Source organism: Carassius gibelio, chromosome A7, assembly GCF_023724105.1.
Source record: "Carassius gibelio isolate Cgi1373 ecotype wild population from Czech Republic chromosome A7, carGib1.2-hapl.c, whole genome shotgun sequence".
NCBI lineage: Eukaryota > Metazoa > Chordata > Actinopteri > Cypriniformes > Cyprinidae > Carassius > Carassius gibelio.
The window spans coordinates 20,175,292-20,194,245 of NC_068377.1; the positions used below are offsets into that span (position 1 = coordinate 20,175,292).

Sequence of the window (18,954 nt, forward strand, 5' to 3'; positions counted from 1 at the left end):
ATCAAAAGATTAAAGATTATTAAGACCTTTTTGTGTAATTTCCAGCCATGTTTGGAGTCCTTCTTCCCTCATCAAGTCTATGAGTGTTCATCATCATCATCCTCATGTCAAAACTGTAGACATTTATATTTTCAACTGTACTTCAATATAGCCCTTCCCTCTCCTTCTCATTATAATATATGAGCATTGCAAAATCAATAAACACCCTGTACTACAAGTCACAATGAGATCACAAAATACACTGTTCAGTCTTCCACATGCTGTTTTATAATATACTGTCCAAAAGTCATAAAGTCGTGAGTTTAGGCTTTACTCACATTTGAGAGTCAAGTTATTTATGCACAGGCAAATAGATTCCAAATGACTGTTTCCTTATCACACTAATCAAGCCTGTTCATCCAGCAGGACATTAAAATAATAATCAATATGGTCAGCATACATAATTAAGCAGTGAAAATAAGAAACATGCTGAGATATGTTCAGCAACTTTTTCTATATGAATTATGTCAATTCTTATAAGTATCATCGATAGCCAACTAAGTTTCCTAGATAATTTAAATACTCGATGTTTTAACAAAGAGCATTCATTTTTAGTGATAGCATTTGATGTCACTAAATTTGCAAGCTTAGCAAATCCTTAGCACAGACTGTCTCCCTGGTACCTTAGAAATATGTTTCCCCAGACGAATTAACTGAACACCTGTACGCCCTCCCAGGAAAAAGGGAAAGTGTTTGTGCGCGATATGCCTCTCATGTTAAACTTCACAACATCATAGCTTACTGTTTGAAACATTTATGCAGCCATTTGCACACACACACACACACACACACACATTTACGGTATATACTAAACAGTACACTACGGTTCCATTCCAAACAGCCCGACATCAAAGAGGCATTTTAAACCCTAATTCCAGCCCTGGCCAGAGGAGGGAGTGTTGCACTTTTAATAATCCATTACTCAGCAAAGCAAAGTATGTGTGTTACATGTATGACAATATTGAATGCAGTATGAGAATGTTGTTAATAAATTGAAAAAAGAATTGGGGAAAAAACATCTTAAATGAATGCGAGATAACAAGAAAACAAACAAACAAAAAATAGTGTATGTTTTACTAGAAACTACAATTATAGTCTTAATTGTTTGTGAAATATAGCTTCTAGCAATTTCTTTAACAACTGTTGCAAAATAGAACATGGAAAATAACTTAATAATGCAATGTTTGCCTTATTTGTCATATATATATATATATATATATATGACATTTTAAAATTGGCACTATTCAGATGTTCCCAGCACGCACGCACACACACACACACAGGACTCAATGGTATACTATACACAATTTACATATTGCATAGCTTACAAGTGTATTAGGCTGTTTATGAATGTACATTCATGATTTATAAGCATATCTCTAAACTCCATGATAAGACATTAAATAACCTTGCATCACCTTCACTTTCTCAATGATTTATTGTTTGTAAGAAGGAGCAAAATTTTATTAAAACTACAAACCAATATTTTCTGCTTATTTTGTATATATACTATATTATGTAAATGATCTCTCTTCTTGTTTATTATCTATTTACATATATATAACCGCACCTTACTTTTTTATGAATAAGCAATCTTCAAAACATTGTCAGTTCCTGCCACACACCCCGATGAAGCTGTGTGTGATTGGTCGGCTCAATCACAAGGTGCTCTGGCAGTCAGCTGGTTCGACACAATACTGAGCCCATACTACATGCTGTTTTTCAAAACCTTTGTACTTTGAAAGGAAAATCTAATAATATAGCAAAGACCAATTAATACATTTGTAGCACATTTGATGAACTTCCAAATATACTCTTATGTGTAATTATTTCTAGAATAATTTGTTTCCAATTAACTTGCTAATTGAGCATTGATTATTCAAATAACGAGCTCTTCTCAATTAGCAAATTAACTATTCATGTAGGACTTGTTTCGTTCTCTCTTATTATCAACTGAATGTATTTATCTATATATTTATTTATTTATTTATTGTGGTTTTGGTTAGAAGGAATAGAGAATGACCTAGAGGACCCATCAACCCCCATACAAAAATAGATTACCAACTATTGATATTTTAGTGATTAATATTTGCTTTTTCATTAAAGAAAATGCAATGCAATCATTTTTGCATCTGATAAATCCTATGGAAATAAGGGTTCATCTCTTAAAATGTTGAGCTCTAAAGGTGAAGTTAAACTGTGAAATGAAGATGAGCTACTCTGTGTTTACAGCTAACAGTAGAAATAAATATGAGGAAAATATTATATAAGCAAAATGCAACACATCAACAAGCATTCACACAGCAATGTATTGCCAAAAATTCAGTGAAAGAGGATAAAATTGGCCCTTGAGCTTACTCCTGAGTCTCAAAGGATGGATTAGAAGGTTTCAACCACATAACTTCATGTTGTGTCAGGGGAGGGCAGAAGGGTGTCTTGTCTGATGAGTCAATTTAAAGCAGCCACTTTAACATGTTCATTATTTTGAAAACGCTGCTATTCCACCCAGACTTGCTGCTTAATCTCTGCCACGCTTCATCTGGGATTCATTTGATCTGACATAACATCCTGCTGCTGAAGTGTCTAGAGAGACTGCAAGAGAGAAATGGGGAAGGCAGACAAGGATAAAAAATAAAAAAGTTTTTAAAAAACTAAGGCTAGTTTGCTAAATAAACAGTGCTTTGAGAAATACATACATTTATGCATTTATTTTATATATGCATTTTGAGCATGCCCCTTATTGCTCACTTTCATTGCTATAGCATTCCGGTTATGATAATGATACTTTGATTAAAGGTGGACAGAAGAGGCAGTAATTAAGTAGTTTAATGATTAAGGCCAATTATAATTATTAGAATTAATTTCTTAGCATCTTCATATGCTAAAATATTATTTTAGTTTCCAAATGTCATATTTATTGTTGAGCAACCTGTTTATTTTCATCCAACCACGTGCCTGTCTGCCATTTCAGGGCTTCCCTTTTCTCCTTTCTTAGGTCAACAGAGCTCTTTCCTGTTATTGGCTATAGGTGGTTAAATAAATGCTAAAAGACCTCAGCCTTGTACTGTGTTGATTGTATGAAATCATGTGTGCATGGTGTTGAAGGATGAGAAGAGCCTCACTGGTGCCCAGTTGTAGGGGAGGTAGGATGACCGTAGGGAGTTTCCCCTCTGCCTCACGCTTCTGTCCCTCCCACTCCCCCTCCTCAGAAAAGATGCCCGTCCCCAGACATTATCTCTCTCCCACACATTGCCACACAGATGTTGTGCCACAAAGCACTGTTGAGTATAAGCCACTAAAGGGCAGAATTTCCACATGGCGTATTGTCCTCTCAACCAGACAAAAATTTTATTTAGCCTGTATAAAGGTCTGTGTTTGCATGAGCTTCCTGTGCATTAAGGCACTGAATGCCATCTTCACTTTGTGAGGCTATATCCAAACCTGAAGTTGTAGAAGACAGAAATGGAGGAAACATTATTCCAGCAATGATTAAAGATGATTAAATAAACATAATGATCCCTGGGTCACCTCAATTCTTGACTGAGGAGCAGTGACTGAAATACATTTATCATAGATCAGCCCTTTGATTTCTCCCCTAGCACTACTTGTGTGTATTAACAACATATATTAACGTTACACAATGTGAAACTCTGTCTACAGGATAACTTTCATGTGAAAAACTGACCTATACAGAATTAGAAGAGACCTTAAAACAGCAGTTCTTCTAGGTTTCTAGGTCATAATGTGCACAAAAGAAAAAAAAATCTAAAGACCTTCAAGTGTGATCCACCTTAAAGGGATAGTTCACCTTCAGTTGCTGGTCCCCATTGACTTACATAGTGCTTTTTCCATACTATGGAAGTCACTGGGGACCAGCAACTGAAGGTGAACTATCCCTTTATGTCAATACATGTTCCTATTCAAACTATATTTGTGTGCACTATATTCAAGCTGAAATACCATTCTAATTATATAGATTTGTTTTATGCACATTGTTATTCAATAATTTAAGAATTAATAGGAATGAAAGAGCTAAGGACATCGAATCACCTGAAACACAGATGAAATATGAATGTTTTGCCCAAGTGTTAATAATTGACAGTGAGAGAACCCTGCATGCTTTATAGCTCTAGAACAACAACAATTGCAAAATATTTCATTAGAATTTTTTTTAAACCAGTAATAAAATCACTCCTTCATTACAGTTATTGCTTTTCTGTTGTGTCTGCCTGTGGATTTGAAAGAAAGTGTCAACACTTAGAAAAACAATCTGAATGTGAAAGATGATTCACTTAGACAGCTAAAGGGCACATTCCAAAGCTTTTGAGCTTTGATACTTTCACTTGGATAATGTTAACTTCGTTTAAAATGGATTTCAGTTAATCTCCCAGCTCAACAATATAGTTGTTTATTTTCCACTCCTGAGCATTACAAATGGATCTATGATTATATGTTTGCGTTGTCATTAATTACTTTAAATATGAGCCAGTCCTAGGAGAAAGACTTCCCCAGTCTACTCTCTGTTCCTCCCAAGGGTTCTTACTCATCTGCTTATGATCTTACAGAGTTTTTAAACTGCTGCTGTTAAATTGAATCGACTTTTATTTTTATTATAATGCAAAAAAGTAAAAATACTATTTACAGGAAACAAATACAAAATAACAAAGGCCAACAAAACCTACATAACAACAGTCGACGTGTGTGCGTGTGTGCATGTGGGGGTGGGAGTATATAAACAAAGGAACATGCAGAGAAGTATAACTAAATGAAAACTGAATGGGTTCCTGCAGTTAATGGGGCTAAATAGCTCAGTGAATGGATCTTGAGCACCTGCCATTATAGCATCTGAGAAATGTTTTTAGGTGAAGGACAGACATTGCTACTGTGTGAACTTGTTTAACAGGGCAGACGCAACTGAAATGCTTACAACACATCAGTTACGTACTTCTTGTTTTTGTACTAGCATATCTATATGATCATGTAGGCAATTTAAGTAATCACCTGTCCTGACATGTTTAGTATATAGCTGTTGACAGTCTCTTGACAAAGGGCAAACATCTGACCCCTCTATCTGGTGAGTAGTGGTTCCACTCAGGTGAGAGTTTGAACTCTGCTCTGTTCTGAATCAGTACTACGAGTACAAACACTTATTATCTATGGGGAACAGACCACTGACGATCATGACCCGATTCCCTCTTTCAGTCTAATGGAAAATGTCCAGCACATGCATCACGTAGGCACACTGCACGCTGTCACGTACGAAAAACTAACAAACCCGTATTAACTCATAAGCTCGGAGTTCATTCACGAACCAAATAGAGTTCAGATTTAAATAATGCAAGATTACAGCTTAATTTCCGTCGCTTAAAATTAAACAAGAAACTATCATTAACAACAAGGTCATTAAACCTTAACCAGAAATGTAAAACTTTGCATGACTATTTGTCATCACGCGCGCGCGCACACACAGACGAACAGCTGACGGCAGTGAACATAAACAACGCGCGTCCGTGAGAGGGAGGTGGCGTGCGCTCGCGTCATATGGCCCGCCGCTCTCTGATTGGCCAGTGCGACTCACCAGACATGACCGCGCTTGTTTTCTGCAGAGGAAGCGCGCGCGTGGCATTATAGTACTGTGGAGAGAAAGAGACGGCAGCCTTGCGCGAAGAGATGATGTGACCAAACACCACATCTGAAAGCGTCTTTTGTTAGCTTAGCTTTTTGCAGAATAGTTTCGAAAAGCACAGATGCGCCGCGGTTAAGACGAGGACTGCCTGAGGATCAAGGTGTGTTTTCATAGCCAGTTACTTCCACTGACAACTCGCTGACGACAGTATTTGTGGTTTGCTGAGCTAAAAGTATTTGTACCGTAATACCTTGACTCTAGGTATTATTCTAGCATTTTTTTTCACATTAACAATAACATTTTCGGTTCTCGCAGTGCCAAATGCCAAGACTAGAGGAGCACTGCTGGAGCTGCTCCTGTTCATCGACTGTAAAGACTAAGGATCTGTCGAGCGCTAGCTGGAGTGTTTGTAAATCAGGAGAGATGATGTCCATCATAACCTCAGTCCTGGGACACGCGTACGGCTCTCTGCACAGCCTCCAGTCCGCTAATTTAATTCGCCGGGGGCTAGTGTTGTTTATCGTCGGAGTAGTTCTCGCCTTGGTGCTGAACTTGCTCCAGATCCAGAGAAACGTCACATTGTTCCCAGAGGAAGTGCTGGACACTCTGTTTTCCTCGGCCTGGTGGATCCCCCTCTGCTGTGGGACAGCTGCGGGTGAGTCGGGGACACATATTACATTGTTTCGTTTGTGTCGACAGGGCAAAAACCTTCTGTTTGCCGTGGACCTTTTGTTATCGTATTTACATTACTCATACTGGTGATTTGGGGGCAGTTTTGTTGACATTGAGTTCTGTCGTTATCGGTTAGCGCTGCCCTGGAAACAGCCAGGCATTCGGGGTCAGTCTTTGGGGTGCTGCGTTTTCATTGGCTGCGCTCAGAACGGGTGAGCTGCGAGGAGGCACGCCATTGGCTGGAAGACAGAACATGCCACTTAGCCGAAAAGAGAAACACGGAAGTGAAATTGATATAAATTTGGTCACATACAACTCCTCCCCCTTACATTGCTCACAGTCCACACATACCAGTCTACTTCTTTTCAGTAGCAAAAATGCCTTTTTTGTCCTTGTGCTCTCCCTCTTACTCAGTTAATGGGTAAAACAAAAGCTTTCTTGGTTATTTGTTATAAAAAGCAGTCAGAAAAAAAATACAAAATAAGATTCATCAAATGTGATTTTTTTTTTCTTCATGTTTTTGAAGAATCACTGTTGTTTAAAGCACTTATGTTTTCTCTTTCCTCAGCTGTGGTTGGTCTCTTGTACCCCTGCTTGGACCGTCATCTTGGAGAACCGCACAAGTTTAAACGGGAGTGGGCCAGTGTGACGCGCTGCATTGCTGTTTTTGTGGGCATCAATCACGCCAGTGCTGTATCCTTACCAGTCACATTCATTAAACTGTAGCCAGTGTGGACCGTGCAGACTTTTGAACTGTTCTCAGATCTGTGTTGTTTTAAGACTGGACACCACACAACCTTTCTGAACAGTTTTTATAAACATATTAGGCATCATGTACTTGTTGACTTTGTAAATTGTTATAGAGAAAAACTAGGCATCATACAGGAAACAATTGACAATGTTGTTAAAACTCATGCAGGAAAATACACATAATTGCTAGGAAGGAGTTGCTTGATAGATGAAGATTTAAAAAAAAAAAATACTCCGACATTTGTATTAAAAACATAAAAGAAAATTTGAGTCCCATCATACAATAGTTTTAACTCTGACTGCTCAGAATCTAAAGACTGTTTCGCCAACTAGTGTCTACTTCTCCAAACTGCATTTTAGGGCAAAAATATGGGCTAAAGTCATGTAGTGTATTCCAGCCTTTAGTCAAAAAGATCTATTATTACTGGAATCACACTGAGACAGATTTCCTCAAATACCAGTGAGCCCTTCAGGTATTATCACACATGAAGTCTCAAAACATTTTTTAACATTTATCTAAAGAAAGTTCAAACCTAGAACTAAATTGTATTTCCCTTAAGTCAGAGTACCTCACAGAAACTGGACTTTGCCAATAATGTGCAGCTTTCACTAACTCTGGCTGCCCTGTCTCTGGGCCTCTGGTGGACGTTTGACCGCTCCAGGAGTGGCTTCGGTCTAGGGCTGACCACTGCTTTTCTAGCCACCCTCATTGCTCAGCTGCTGGTCTACAATGGCATCTACCAGTAAGTTATGACTCACACATATAGAAACCTTGCATTTGAAAACAGCTTGTCATTTATCATCAATTACCAAGTGAGAGCTAAGTCACAGGTCCACTTCTGATTTTATAATACATGCTCAATCTTCAGATAAGAGATTCTTGTAAATGTCTGGATGTCATTTTTCCCTCATAGCTAGGACTTAACAATTGTTGGAGGTTATTAGCAAGTTGTTTCAGTACATTTCTTGTACTGTGTCTCAGGTACACGTCTCCAGACTTCTTGTATGTGCGTTCGTGGCTGCCTTGTATTTTCTTCTCTGGTGGAGTGACAGTAGGAAATATCGGCCGACAGCTGGCTATGGTAAGCAACTCTTCCCCATGTTTTCTGCTCACCAAACCTGTTTCCTGTCTTTCATATTCCATGGCATCATTGAAGTACAGTAACTCTGTTAGGTTACTCCTGTATTGTCTTTAGTTTCCTGAAGTGCTCTGCACTAGGCCTAGTGGCTCTTTTCTGTTCAGAAACAAAACTTTAATGGGGCAAGCCTACAGAAGCAAAAGTGAAACTGAATATCCTGGAATGGGTGATCAGCTATTCACAGCACTCGGTGTAAATGTTTTGCTCTTTTCATATCCAGCCTCAATCTTTTCGGAAACGAATCAGACTTTGAGCCAGATAATTACACACAACAATTTGTGTGTTTACAATTTAATCTAGAACTTTAAGCACTTTTCAGACAAGATTAGTTTTCTAAACAAGATTTGAGATATAGGCGTTAACATAAGTGATTTCATAAACTGATTCAGACATGCTTGGGATTCAAGAGGTATTCAAGTTTTTAACATTAAGAAAAGGCAACAGAAAAATGTAGTTTTTGTATCTGATGCAGTACAGAACTTTATCCAGATTGGACCATACGGTAGCTGAAAAGTGGTAGACAGTTTGCCTTGTAATTTTCATAAATGTGTAAAACTATAGGGGTCTGGACAGTACTTTTTACATTTTCTTATAGCACACTTAAATTTGACTAGAAATGTGTGAAAATATTGCTTTTCTATCAAGTGCGTTTCTAATGTTCTAGTGATCCGTCTGTTAACTGTGTCCAGTGCAGTGTTGACATCCACACTGTCTTGCGCCTGGACTGAAACATCATAATTAGCTGCTGATTGTAGTCCGAGGCATGCTTGTGCCATCCCCTCCAAGCCTTCTCAGTCAGCTGTGGCTCTTTGTCTTGCTGACATAACCTCGTTCTTTCTCAATAAGGGCGTGAAAGCAGATTACGCTCCTTGTTTTTCATGCTAATGGTCAGGAGATGGTAAACAGAGTGATTTACTGGCTCCAAGTGGTGCGATTTACATGTTATTCCAGGCTGTTTTTTGTTTTCGAGTTGGCACCAGCTGATTTTGCTTGACCAGTTGGGATTAGTGCTCTCCTTGTATTTCTCTCAGCTTTCTTTATGAAGTGGCCAGTTAAGAGATTTACAAACTAGATTTATCTGAATATACTGAACAGAGGCCATTGATGTGCCTGTGAATTATTTTGTAGTCCTCAATCACTTTATCTTTTAAATAAAATTTATGTAAAGTCCTGCAACTAATAGTACTAACACTATTCAAACAATCACAACGACAGTATTCTAATTGATTACCATTGAAACCGTTTGGTTTTGGAGGATTAGATGTTCTCTTAGAGATTGCTGTTTTTGGGGACTGGCCATCTGCCCATGGGTGAGGCATGTGAGGCGGTCTTGGTCCATGAGGGGCTATCATATTTTACAGTGCCCCACATCCAAACAAGCCCTGTATAATTTGTGCATATACAAGGCATGTGTCATATAGTGCATACTAATTATAGCCACAGTGTTGAGGGGCCAAGTGGGCTTTAACAGGACAAGCTTCAGCTTTGTGTCCAAACCAATTCTGAATTGCTCAAAGCACCATTTTAAATGCAAACCTGGGGTGCTAGGTAGTTAGAAATAAGCAGAGTACTCTGACTTCCAATGCGTAGTCAGTTGCTGCATATTAATATTTCTTTTTAGGCTTTTTGCACAGTGGTACAGTTTATTGCCTGGTCACATATTCTGAGATTATAAGGAGGTGAATGCAAATCAAGTGGTTTCCCTTTTTATTTTATTTTATTTAGTCTATTTGGTTATGCTAGATGTGCAAACACTGCATTTTCTTACTAACACACGGTCTGTTTCTCTGCAGGGCTCAACCGAGAAGCCTCATAATGACTAAGTGGGTGTCAGAGGTCATGAAGTGAGCTACAAAGAGTGCCAAAACAGAGGGCCTTCAAACTATATTGGGTGTTCCTGGTTCCTGTCCAAGCATAACTTCTGCTCTTAATTGTGCTCCTGTATATAATGATTCAAGAAAACAAAGAGCAGGCTGGTGTGCCTTGAACAGCACCTTTTGAACAGCCAAAAGAATCCCCCTGGCATTCATTACTACCATCAGCATTCTCGTTGTTACAGTAGAGTTACTGGTCACAGCAGTCTCCTCATTACCAGGTTGCTGGAGTGCCACTATTGGACTGTACAAAATCATAGCTAGGTTCACTTTCACTGAAGGTGAACGAGTGAGAAGTAATGGTGAAACTGTGTATACAAATTGAGTGTGTGTGCTGGTCCTATGGATAAGGACAGGCAAAAAAGGTGGTTTGGAAGTGCACATTTTTTAGTTTTACTTTGCGCTGGAAAACTGAAAGAGAAATCAAAGGGAAAAAAATTAAGACTGTGCAAAATCCCTAAAATATCCAAAGAGGTCTGTGTACTGTCTATATAGGATTTGTAGTTTTTATTCTTTTGGAAACGCTGGCAGCACTGCGAGTCTCTCATACAGACCGACCACCTTGAGTGTTATTTTGAGAACCAGAGACAGGTTTGACTTGCCAATCACATTTGTGCCGACTGCTTAGTGTAGTATATAGACTCAACTGATTGTGGGTTTATCATACTCAGTTTTTAACGTAGACCAAAAGTAAAATTAGAAACCGTTTGCAAGAAATTAAGTGGCAACTTGAAATAAGAATCAAACACAAGTTAAAACACCAAGGATGCTTCTATTTGTGTACATGTATACTCACAGAAAAGGTGTGATGAAGTCTGTTTGAAGGTTTCTAAATCAAAAGGTTGGAAACTTAGGATAACTAAACGTCCAGAAGACATTTGTACTGTGGCCTCAAGGTTTTGCAATCTGTGATTGCCTTTGTGTTATAGAATTAAGTGCTTTTGTCACTTCTTCTCCAGTATGGTCATTTTTACTTTTTACTTTATTCATTATGTATTGCTGATCACCTGTAGCCGCTTCTGTATCTACAATAAGAGGAATCACTGGGCTAGTGTGTAGGTTTGGGGTCTTAGCAAATTAAGTGCAATCAGTTTCTTTGAGCCTGGTATTCTTTCATATTTATTACTTTTTATAATGTTAAGGTACCCCAGATGACTCGTATGCAGTATAGCAACATACCAGCAATAAACAGATTATATGTATATGTGAAGCTGTTATATGACAGCAGACTCATTTTTAAAAGACGTCACACACAAAAGATAATCTTGCAAATGATACCAATGACCATTTCCACTGTTCTGGAAAAAATAAAAACACCACCATGTTGTTACTAGCATTAGTAAAGTGGAGAAACCCTTTTAAGAGAATGCTGTGTGTTGTATTTTGGGAATGTTTGAAGAAGAACACGAGGGAATGTTTTAAAACCGTGATGTTGCTCTCAGGAGAAGCAGGCTCTTTCAGAACCTCTGCTTCAGGGAACGAGAGATGTAAAACTGAACGAAAGCTTTATTTAGTGAGGAGTGAGAGATGCAGTAATGAGTGTGCATGTGTGTCTTTGCCATTTCATTTATATTGTTTTAGATTCAATGAATGAAATTCCAATAAAATCGTGTTGCAGAATGGTCTTTGAGTTATTCATTCTCTCATGGGTGCATTTTATTCATTAATACCAGGCAGAACTAGTTTGATATTAAATGTAAATTATTTGTTTTTGTCTGTTCACTATTGTGAATCATAAACTGTGGTTAGGGTTTAAAATATACATTTAAAATTTTTTTTTTAAATGGCATGCAAAGGCCACCTTGAAACCTTCTGTCACAAAAAAAAAAAGTTGCCCATTAACTTCTGGCCCAGATGTCTGTTCTTGTGCATTGAATTTTACTTTTTGCATTGTTCCTTGCACCACTGAGCAAAACAGCTGATTGAGAATGAAGTGATTTTCATCACATTTTATATGCGAAACATTACTGACATTCTTGAAGCATTTGACCGATCTAATTAATAATTTATACCAGCATGTCAAGTATCTTTATAAAATAGAATGTTGTTTCTAGTTATACATTTAGTGTACACACAAGCAAATACAAACAAAAACACTGATCTTCGTTTGTTTTCAGTCATCAAACTGATCAGCATGTTTTCTCCCTTCCCCTCTGTTCAGACTCTGCAGAAGAGAAATCATCTGATACAGTTTATCCTACCCCCTCATCTATTTATATCAGCAGTTAGGATTGACCAATACATGTAAATGTGTGTGAAAGCACATACTTGATACAATTTTACCCTTCCATTAATTTATATTCTCCGAAATTATTACACAAAAAACATCATATTTAAATATTCTGCTCTGTTCATAGTTGCTGTTTAACCTACCACATCATCTTCCCTTCAAAGTCAAGAGCAAACATGAGCTGTCACACTGTATGTTAAACGAATAAAGGGTGCATCCTGGTGTGCCAGGGAATGTAATGCTGCTTCATGGTAAAGTGTCCTGAACTTGAGGTATCAGGCCCCTTGAGCAAAGCAATGAACCCCCAATTGCTCCCCGGGTGCCGCAGCATAATTAGCTGCCCACTTCTCCGGGTGTTTGTGTTCCCTGCTGTGTGTGTGCACTTTATATGGGTTAAATGCAGAGCATGAATTCTGAGTATGGGTCACCATACTTGGCTGTATGTCACTTCACTTCATCAGCGACAACTACTGTGTTCATAATAAATTACTTTTACTGAAAAGGATTTACTTTTTTATGGATAATTATTTAATCAAATTACCAGTATAATATACATTACACATCATCTGACAAGATAAAGGCTCTAATCTAGGGGGGGGGAAATCAGTGGAGCGATCATAATCATAATGCATTACTAATGGTGCATGTGTGTTAGGAGTGAGGTGCAGGATGCTTGGTCGAATTCTTATTTCAACAATAAATTAAACTTCCCAAGAAACGTGAAGAAAAATAGTTGCATTGTGTATTGCAAATACCTGAAATGTATTATACATACAGGGTAAACTGGCACATTTTTACCCTTCGTGGAACACTTTCATACGTTTGGTTCCAATTGACGTCAGCAGATGGCAGTATTGTACGTTTTTCAACAGTAGCACAGAGGGACACTGCCTGTTCCCTATCAAACTTCAACAGTGACAAGCATGTCATTGTGTACAAGAGATGTCCCTTCACATCTAATACAAAAGCCAGAGGTTTCTGGACAACTGAAAATGTGGGAATTCACAAAATAAAATAAAATAGCTTTTAGAAATCTTTAGCAAAGTACATTTCAGCATTTCTGGTGGTTACTGAAGACAAATTCAGAAACACGTGCTGAATAAAACAATGCAAGCATAAAGAGAGTGTGAATTTGCATCAGAATTACACTCAACAATACGGTGGTGAAAGTGTTGTGCTTATGAATCTTAGATCTGAACCTTGGCCAGGGCAATAAATTAACAATTTCTGAACATAACACTTAACCTGCAATTTATTTTCAGTAAAAGGTTCATATCAACCATTCTGTAGGACAAAAAAAAAAAAAGATGTACAACAAAAAATAAAGAACAAAAAATTAAAATGTTTGTGCGTGTTGATGGATTTTCCATGTGTTTGTATAGAGATGACTTGCAGAGGCTTTAACAGGCGTTTAGGATTTCGATTGCTCTTTGGCTCCGAGTAAGGGCCCCCCACTGCTCCTCTAATGGAAGATGATTCAGTCGAACGGACGAGAAGACAGAATCGCAATTACCCAGACTTATTGAACTCACCCCTGACATTTCTTTGGCTTCTGACTGAACTAGCAGGAGTACAAGAGGACAGGGAAGTGGAGAAGAGATGAAGGAGACCGGGGGGATAAAGAGAGAGAGAGAGAGAGAGAGAGAGAGAGAAGATAGAATACGCTAATGACAAAGAGACAGAGACACTAAGAAAATATAGATTGCAGAGAATACACAAGCCCCCTTGAAGGTCTTGTAGCTGAAAAGATATAATGCAGCCATATAGAAACATGCCCAATTTGACAAAAACAGAATAAAATCACAGACAAAATTAATCTCTGCCTTTTTCAACTAACCGAATTATCTTAAATTGGACTGCCAGGCTGTGAAATCATTTCTGCCTCAGTCAACACCGTCACTGATTCTGGGGATTGACGTGTGCATGTTAAAGCACAATGGCAATCTCTCTCCATTCTCTAATTCGGTATCTCTCGCTCAGTGTCTCATCAACGTCTCACTCAATCTTTGAGGGTAGCAGTAAAGAGCTGAACAATAATGGGACACAGACCGGAAATGGTGTTAAAGGAGGGTGCAAAAAAACAAAAACAAAAAAAACAACAGTATCATTTCTGTCCAAATTGCCCGCGATGCAATTCAAATGCCAGCCTGGCATTTAAAAATCTCACCCCTCACAGCTGACCAGACCAGGACTTCCATTCGCCTCAGTCGGTCTGATTCTGCCCCGCTTGTCCTGATTGGTTTATGGATTGGTTGCTCACAAAAAAAGAACTCTTATATTAAAGGTGGTGGCAAAGTGCTTTTCAGTACGGAGGGCAAAGGTCACAGGACTCGACAAGGATTCAATTAAAACAATAATCAGCTGTCATTATAACAGCATAACTCCATTCCCTTCAGAAAAAAAAAAAAATATTTATTTCTGCAATTTATCTAATTTAGGATTCACATCCTAGTCTAAGAAATGCCAAATGCGTCTAAAAAAAACCTTATTGGAAGAAAAATACTATAGTGGTCTGCAGGTATATGAAGGGAGTGGGGACGAAAAAAAGGTTAGGTCGGTCATTTATTATGGGGACACTTTATGTCAACAATGTCATTTAAAACGAAGATTACAAGAAAATATACTTCAGGCACTGTACAAATGAAAATCAAATACACTTCTCTCTTGTGTGCAGTGGAATGAATTTCCCAGTGCTGAGATGACTGTAGTCAGAAAAGTAAATATCAGGTGGTGTCTGATCCGCACAAATCCTTTACAGTGCAAATGAAATACACGTGGCATTATGGCCTGGGATTAACTGTCTGCTGACTGCTGTTAGGCCTGCCACTGTTACAACCTAATCAAGCACATGAACTCACACTCTTACAGTAGGCCTGTGCTGCGAAACCCTCTCGATCAGGATCTAACTGACACTGATGAATACAATAAATAAATAAAATATTACAAATAGAAGGTTCAAATAATTGTTTAAATAATGAAATCTACTGTCTGATTCCATACTGTACATTTCCAACTATATTCCATATTTTCATAAATCAGCTGGATGTACTGTTACTCAACCTGTAGAAAGGAATATAAAATAAATGTATTGCCATTTCACTACATGTTAGGACTGAAGTAATAGAATTTATTTTCTTAAAAATACTGCTTTTATTTCAAATGTTATAGTTTTATTATTATTATTATTATTATTATTTTTTAATGAAGAATCAATTCTGTAAAAAGACATTTAAAGACATCAAACATTTACCTTGAGGTCAGTGGCCTTTGTGTGGCATTCTGCCATTTTATTTTAGATAAAGAATGTAATAAGATGCCAGAGTTTTTATATTTAGTCATTTGACCTAAATATTTTGCAGGGACACCTTTCAATGTGTGTCTCAGAATTTAGGCCCACTCCCTCACTGTCGCTCGCCCCAGGCCAGCCACTCAAATACTGGTAAATAGCCTGGGACACACAGACAATTATGATTTAACTTCCTCAACATGAGCTGTTAAACGCTCACACTCCACTTTTGTGATTATTAAAAAAACAACCAACAAAAGACATATATATAGAGAGAGAGAGAGAGAGAGAGAGAGAGAAAGAGTGAGAGACAGAGAGAGAGAGAGAGAGAGAGAAAGAGTGAGAGAGAGAGAGAGAGAGAGAGAGAGAGAGAGATTTAAAAAGCAGAGTAATTTAAAGATATTATTCCCTTACTTGTAATTCAAAACAGTAAAATCTAAAAGTAACTCGCAGGCGACAAAGACAAATTCATGTCTAGTGTTTTAATTCCCAAAGAATCGTGTAATTCATCTCAATTATTTAAAAAATGTATAATAAAATATTAATAATAATAATAACTCGTCCAAGAGCAGATATTCTACAAATAACTAGCACTTAACAATTCATTTAGCAAGCCTAAATCCCCATGACCCCATCATATTCCCATCGTCATTAAATAAGAGCAGCAGAAGGAAGGAGAAACAGGGGACTAGACTGGGTCACATGGCGGACACAAGATTTATTTGGAGGATAACTGGCTTCCGCCCTCTAGTGCGTTATTTCACGTTTATCATTCATAACTTAATTTCGTCTGTTAGTTTGAGTAATCTTAAATATTTAGAAAATTCAAGTTACGTTTATTTGTTACAAGGCACATTTAGACATGATGAGGAAAACGATTCCATTTATCTTCCAAACACTGTGCAGAGATTTCACCTTTGAACTCTTTTTTGACAAGTGATGTCAAATTTGTGAAGTCAAAGCATGAAGGGATAGGCCGCTTATGTAGCGGAATATTTTAAAATTGAATGAAGAGTATGAAGTGCAAAAACAGGGAAGTGGAGATAAATAGATGTGTGTGAAAGATGGCGAAATAAGGCATTCCGCATTCCCCGTCACAAAGCAGGAGAGCAGCTGTGGACGGAGCAGGTTCCGCTCGACTACAAACGCACAAAAGACCACTCCAACTTTCTCAGAGGGGCACTGGAAGGGACACTTGGGGAAAAAATACCCTAGCTACTGTGAAAACATCTGAGGTAGAAATTTATTCAACATTCAAATCTTTATACATAATGGCAAGCAACATGATGGGACCTTTGAGCGCATATCAGGTCCATGCCTTACCATGATTGGCAGCTGGTGGAAGACCTCGATTCAGGAAGCCCTCTCACCTCAGCTGTGCTCAAATAAATATCTTAGGGGTTATGTGGTTAGGTTAAAGGTGGGGCACGCGACACATGGAATCAGCCTCTTCTCTATATATGCTTACATATGCTGAACCTGAAGACATGATTAGTGATGCCACACACAGAGAAAATCCAACCCCATTTCCAAAAAAATAAAATAAAATAGGCTACATAAATAAAAAGGCAAATTACAACGAAACTTGCAAATGCAAATGGCACGGTTTAAGTTTTGACACGTTATATAGCCTATCACGGGTTTCATAAACAGTCCACTTTTTCTTTAATATTTGCTTCGTCATTAATTATTCAACTTATGACCAATTGCTTTTTTTGTTGTTCACGGTAGCTAACTTGACGAGCTAGGTGTAAGGTGCTTATGTATTTTGATACTAATTCATTTACAAAATAAGTGACGCTAAAGTGAATTAAGCAACAAGTGCGCAGTGAGGTGGATGAGAGAAAAGTGTTTATAGAGGCAAGTGATTATTGTGCACATGTCACGCGCCACACTTGTCGCGAGAGTCGTAAACAATCACAAGCACGTGAAACAGGTGCCAGTGAAATTCAAAGCATCTGGACTCCCGCGAAGAAACCAGGATAATGAACCACCCAGGGTGTCCAGCCATCGGTACAGGTGACCCATAGCATGCGGATCACCCGCCTCTAATGTCACTACATTTTCAATATTTATTTATTTTCTGAATATAGGGATGCAAATCCTTTACCCTATACTGAAGTGTATAGCCACCACAAGGTTTAGCCTAATACTAATTGCCAAATGTAAGATATCCCAGCACTTGAAGGGTGCATATACGTGATTTACATTAATTCATATTCAGAGAGGGACCAACATTAACAGTGCCTTACTATATTCGCAAAATAATTATTTAAATTTAATTTGCGCATAGCCCTTCCAACAGAATATAGCACCGTGCATTGGAAAACATTAGCAATGCGGGCAAATCATCTCCCGAGCAATCAAAACTTATTCTACAGATTTTAAAAAAGTATATTTTTTAGCTTGATTAGCCTATTATAAGATACATTATTAATATGATAAAACCTCTGATTATTATTTTAGCTATTATTTAGCAAACTCTCAAGTAAAGAAAAATATGAAGAAAAACAATTGGAGAATTATTTCTTTAAATGACATATTTATAATATTCAGATTGGTTGCTTTTATCAAATGAACTGGAAATGAGAACATGAAATGGCATTAGGGATTATTAACGAATTCTGGTGCCATGTTACAATGTTAAATCGGTATCATCTAAACAGAAATGCAGATTTAAGCAATTAAACGTGTTTTGTTAAAGAAATCAACCATTCAGTAATGTTTACAACACCAGACACGCATATTTAAAATACACTGATTTCAAATTAAATGAAGTACAATTTTGAAGTAATAGAAAAAAAAATTCAACTTTTTAATCTCCAATACCAATTCTAACTAAATAACTTCAAAATCAGATTATTTTTTAGTAGGCTATATTCAGTACAAACACACTAACTTCGTTTTAGTGAAACGAAGGTTAGAACAAACATCTGTCCCTAAGACTACAACAAATGAACAACATTTAAATGTAATTAAAAGGAACAATTAGGAACGTAGACAGTAAAAAAAAAAAAAAAAAGTTAATGCATGGATGTAAACTTCATTCATAGATTCCTGCCAGAGAATAACACAATAAAATACAGATGCATAATATTGCGCATACATATTTTTAACCAAATTAAAACACTTTTTTATATTATTCAATGATTCTATTTTTTATGAACTAATTTATCTAAATACAACTTATTCCAGATCAAACATGAATAAATTATATTTATAACAATTCGTAAGAGTGTAGAGTAGACAAATGTTTTTTTTTTTTTTTTTTTCACTTTCGTAAAAGTTTCTGACAACTGGCCACAAACCATTTTGAGAAAATGCGTTTGCTCCGTGAT

General features: G+C 37.5%; 1 protein-coding gene across 3 annotated transcripts; it reads left to right on the forward strand.

The window, feature by feature from the left end:
* Positions 1-5,644: 5,644 nt before the first annotated feature.
* LOC128016759 (insulin-induced gene 1 protein) lies at positions 5,645-11,720 on the forward strand. 3 transcript variants are annotated; one of them, XM_052601542.1, is made up of 6 exons: positions 5,647-5,825; positions 5,981-6,320; positions 6,906-7,030; positions 7,664-7,830; positions 8,070-8,169; positions 10,020-11,720. In XM_052601542.1, the coding sequence occupies exons 2-6, from the start codon at positions 5,987-5,989 to the stop codon at positions 10,047-10,049; spliced, it is 756 nt and encodes a 251-aa protein (XP_052457502.1). In that variant the 5' UTR covers positions 5,647-5,825; positions 5,981-5,986; the 3' UTR covers positions 10,050-11,720. The 3 variants fall into 3 exon arrangements, with proteins under 3 accessions (XP_052457503.1, XP_052457502.1, XP_052457504.1); XM_052601544.1 differs by lacking the exon at positions 5,647-5,825 and adding an exon at positions 6,474-6,758 and having other exon boundaries at positions 6,171-6,320; XM_052601543.1 differs by having other exon boundaries at positions 5,645-6,320.
* Positions 11,721-18,954: the final 7,234 nt, after the last annotated feature.

What these genes read in the sequence shown, in the direction of transcription:
- LOC128016759 (XM_052601543.1), top strand. Translation starts at nt 5,987, where the DNA reads ATGCCAAGACTAGAGGAGCACTGCTGGAGCTGCTCCTGTTCATCGACT. An exon ending in GCATCAATCACGCCAGTGCT is followed by an intron (nt 7,031 to 7,663) that starts GTATCCTTACCA and finishes AGTACCTCACAG; the next exon opens with AAACTGGACTTTGCCAATAA. An exon ending in TCGGCCGACAGCTGGCTATG is followed by an intron (nt 8,170 to 10,019) that starts GTAAGCAACTCT and finishes GTTTCTCTGCAG; the next exon opens with GGCTCAACCGAGAAGCCTCA.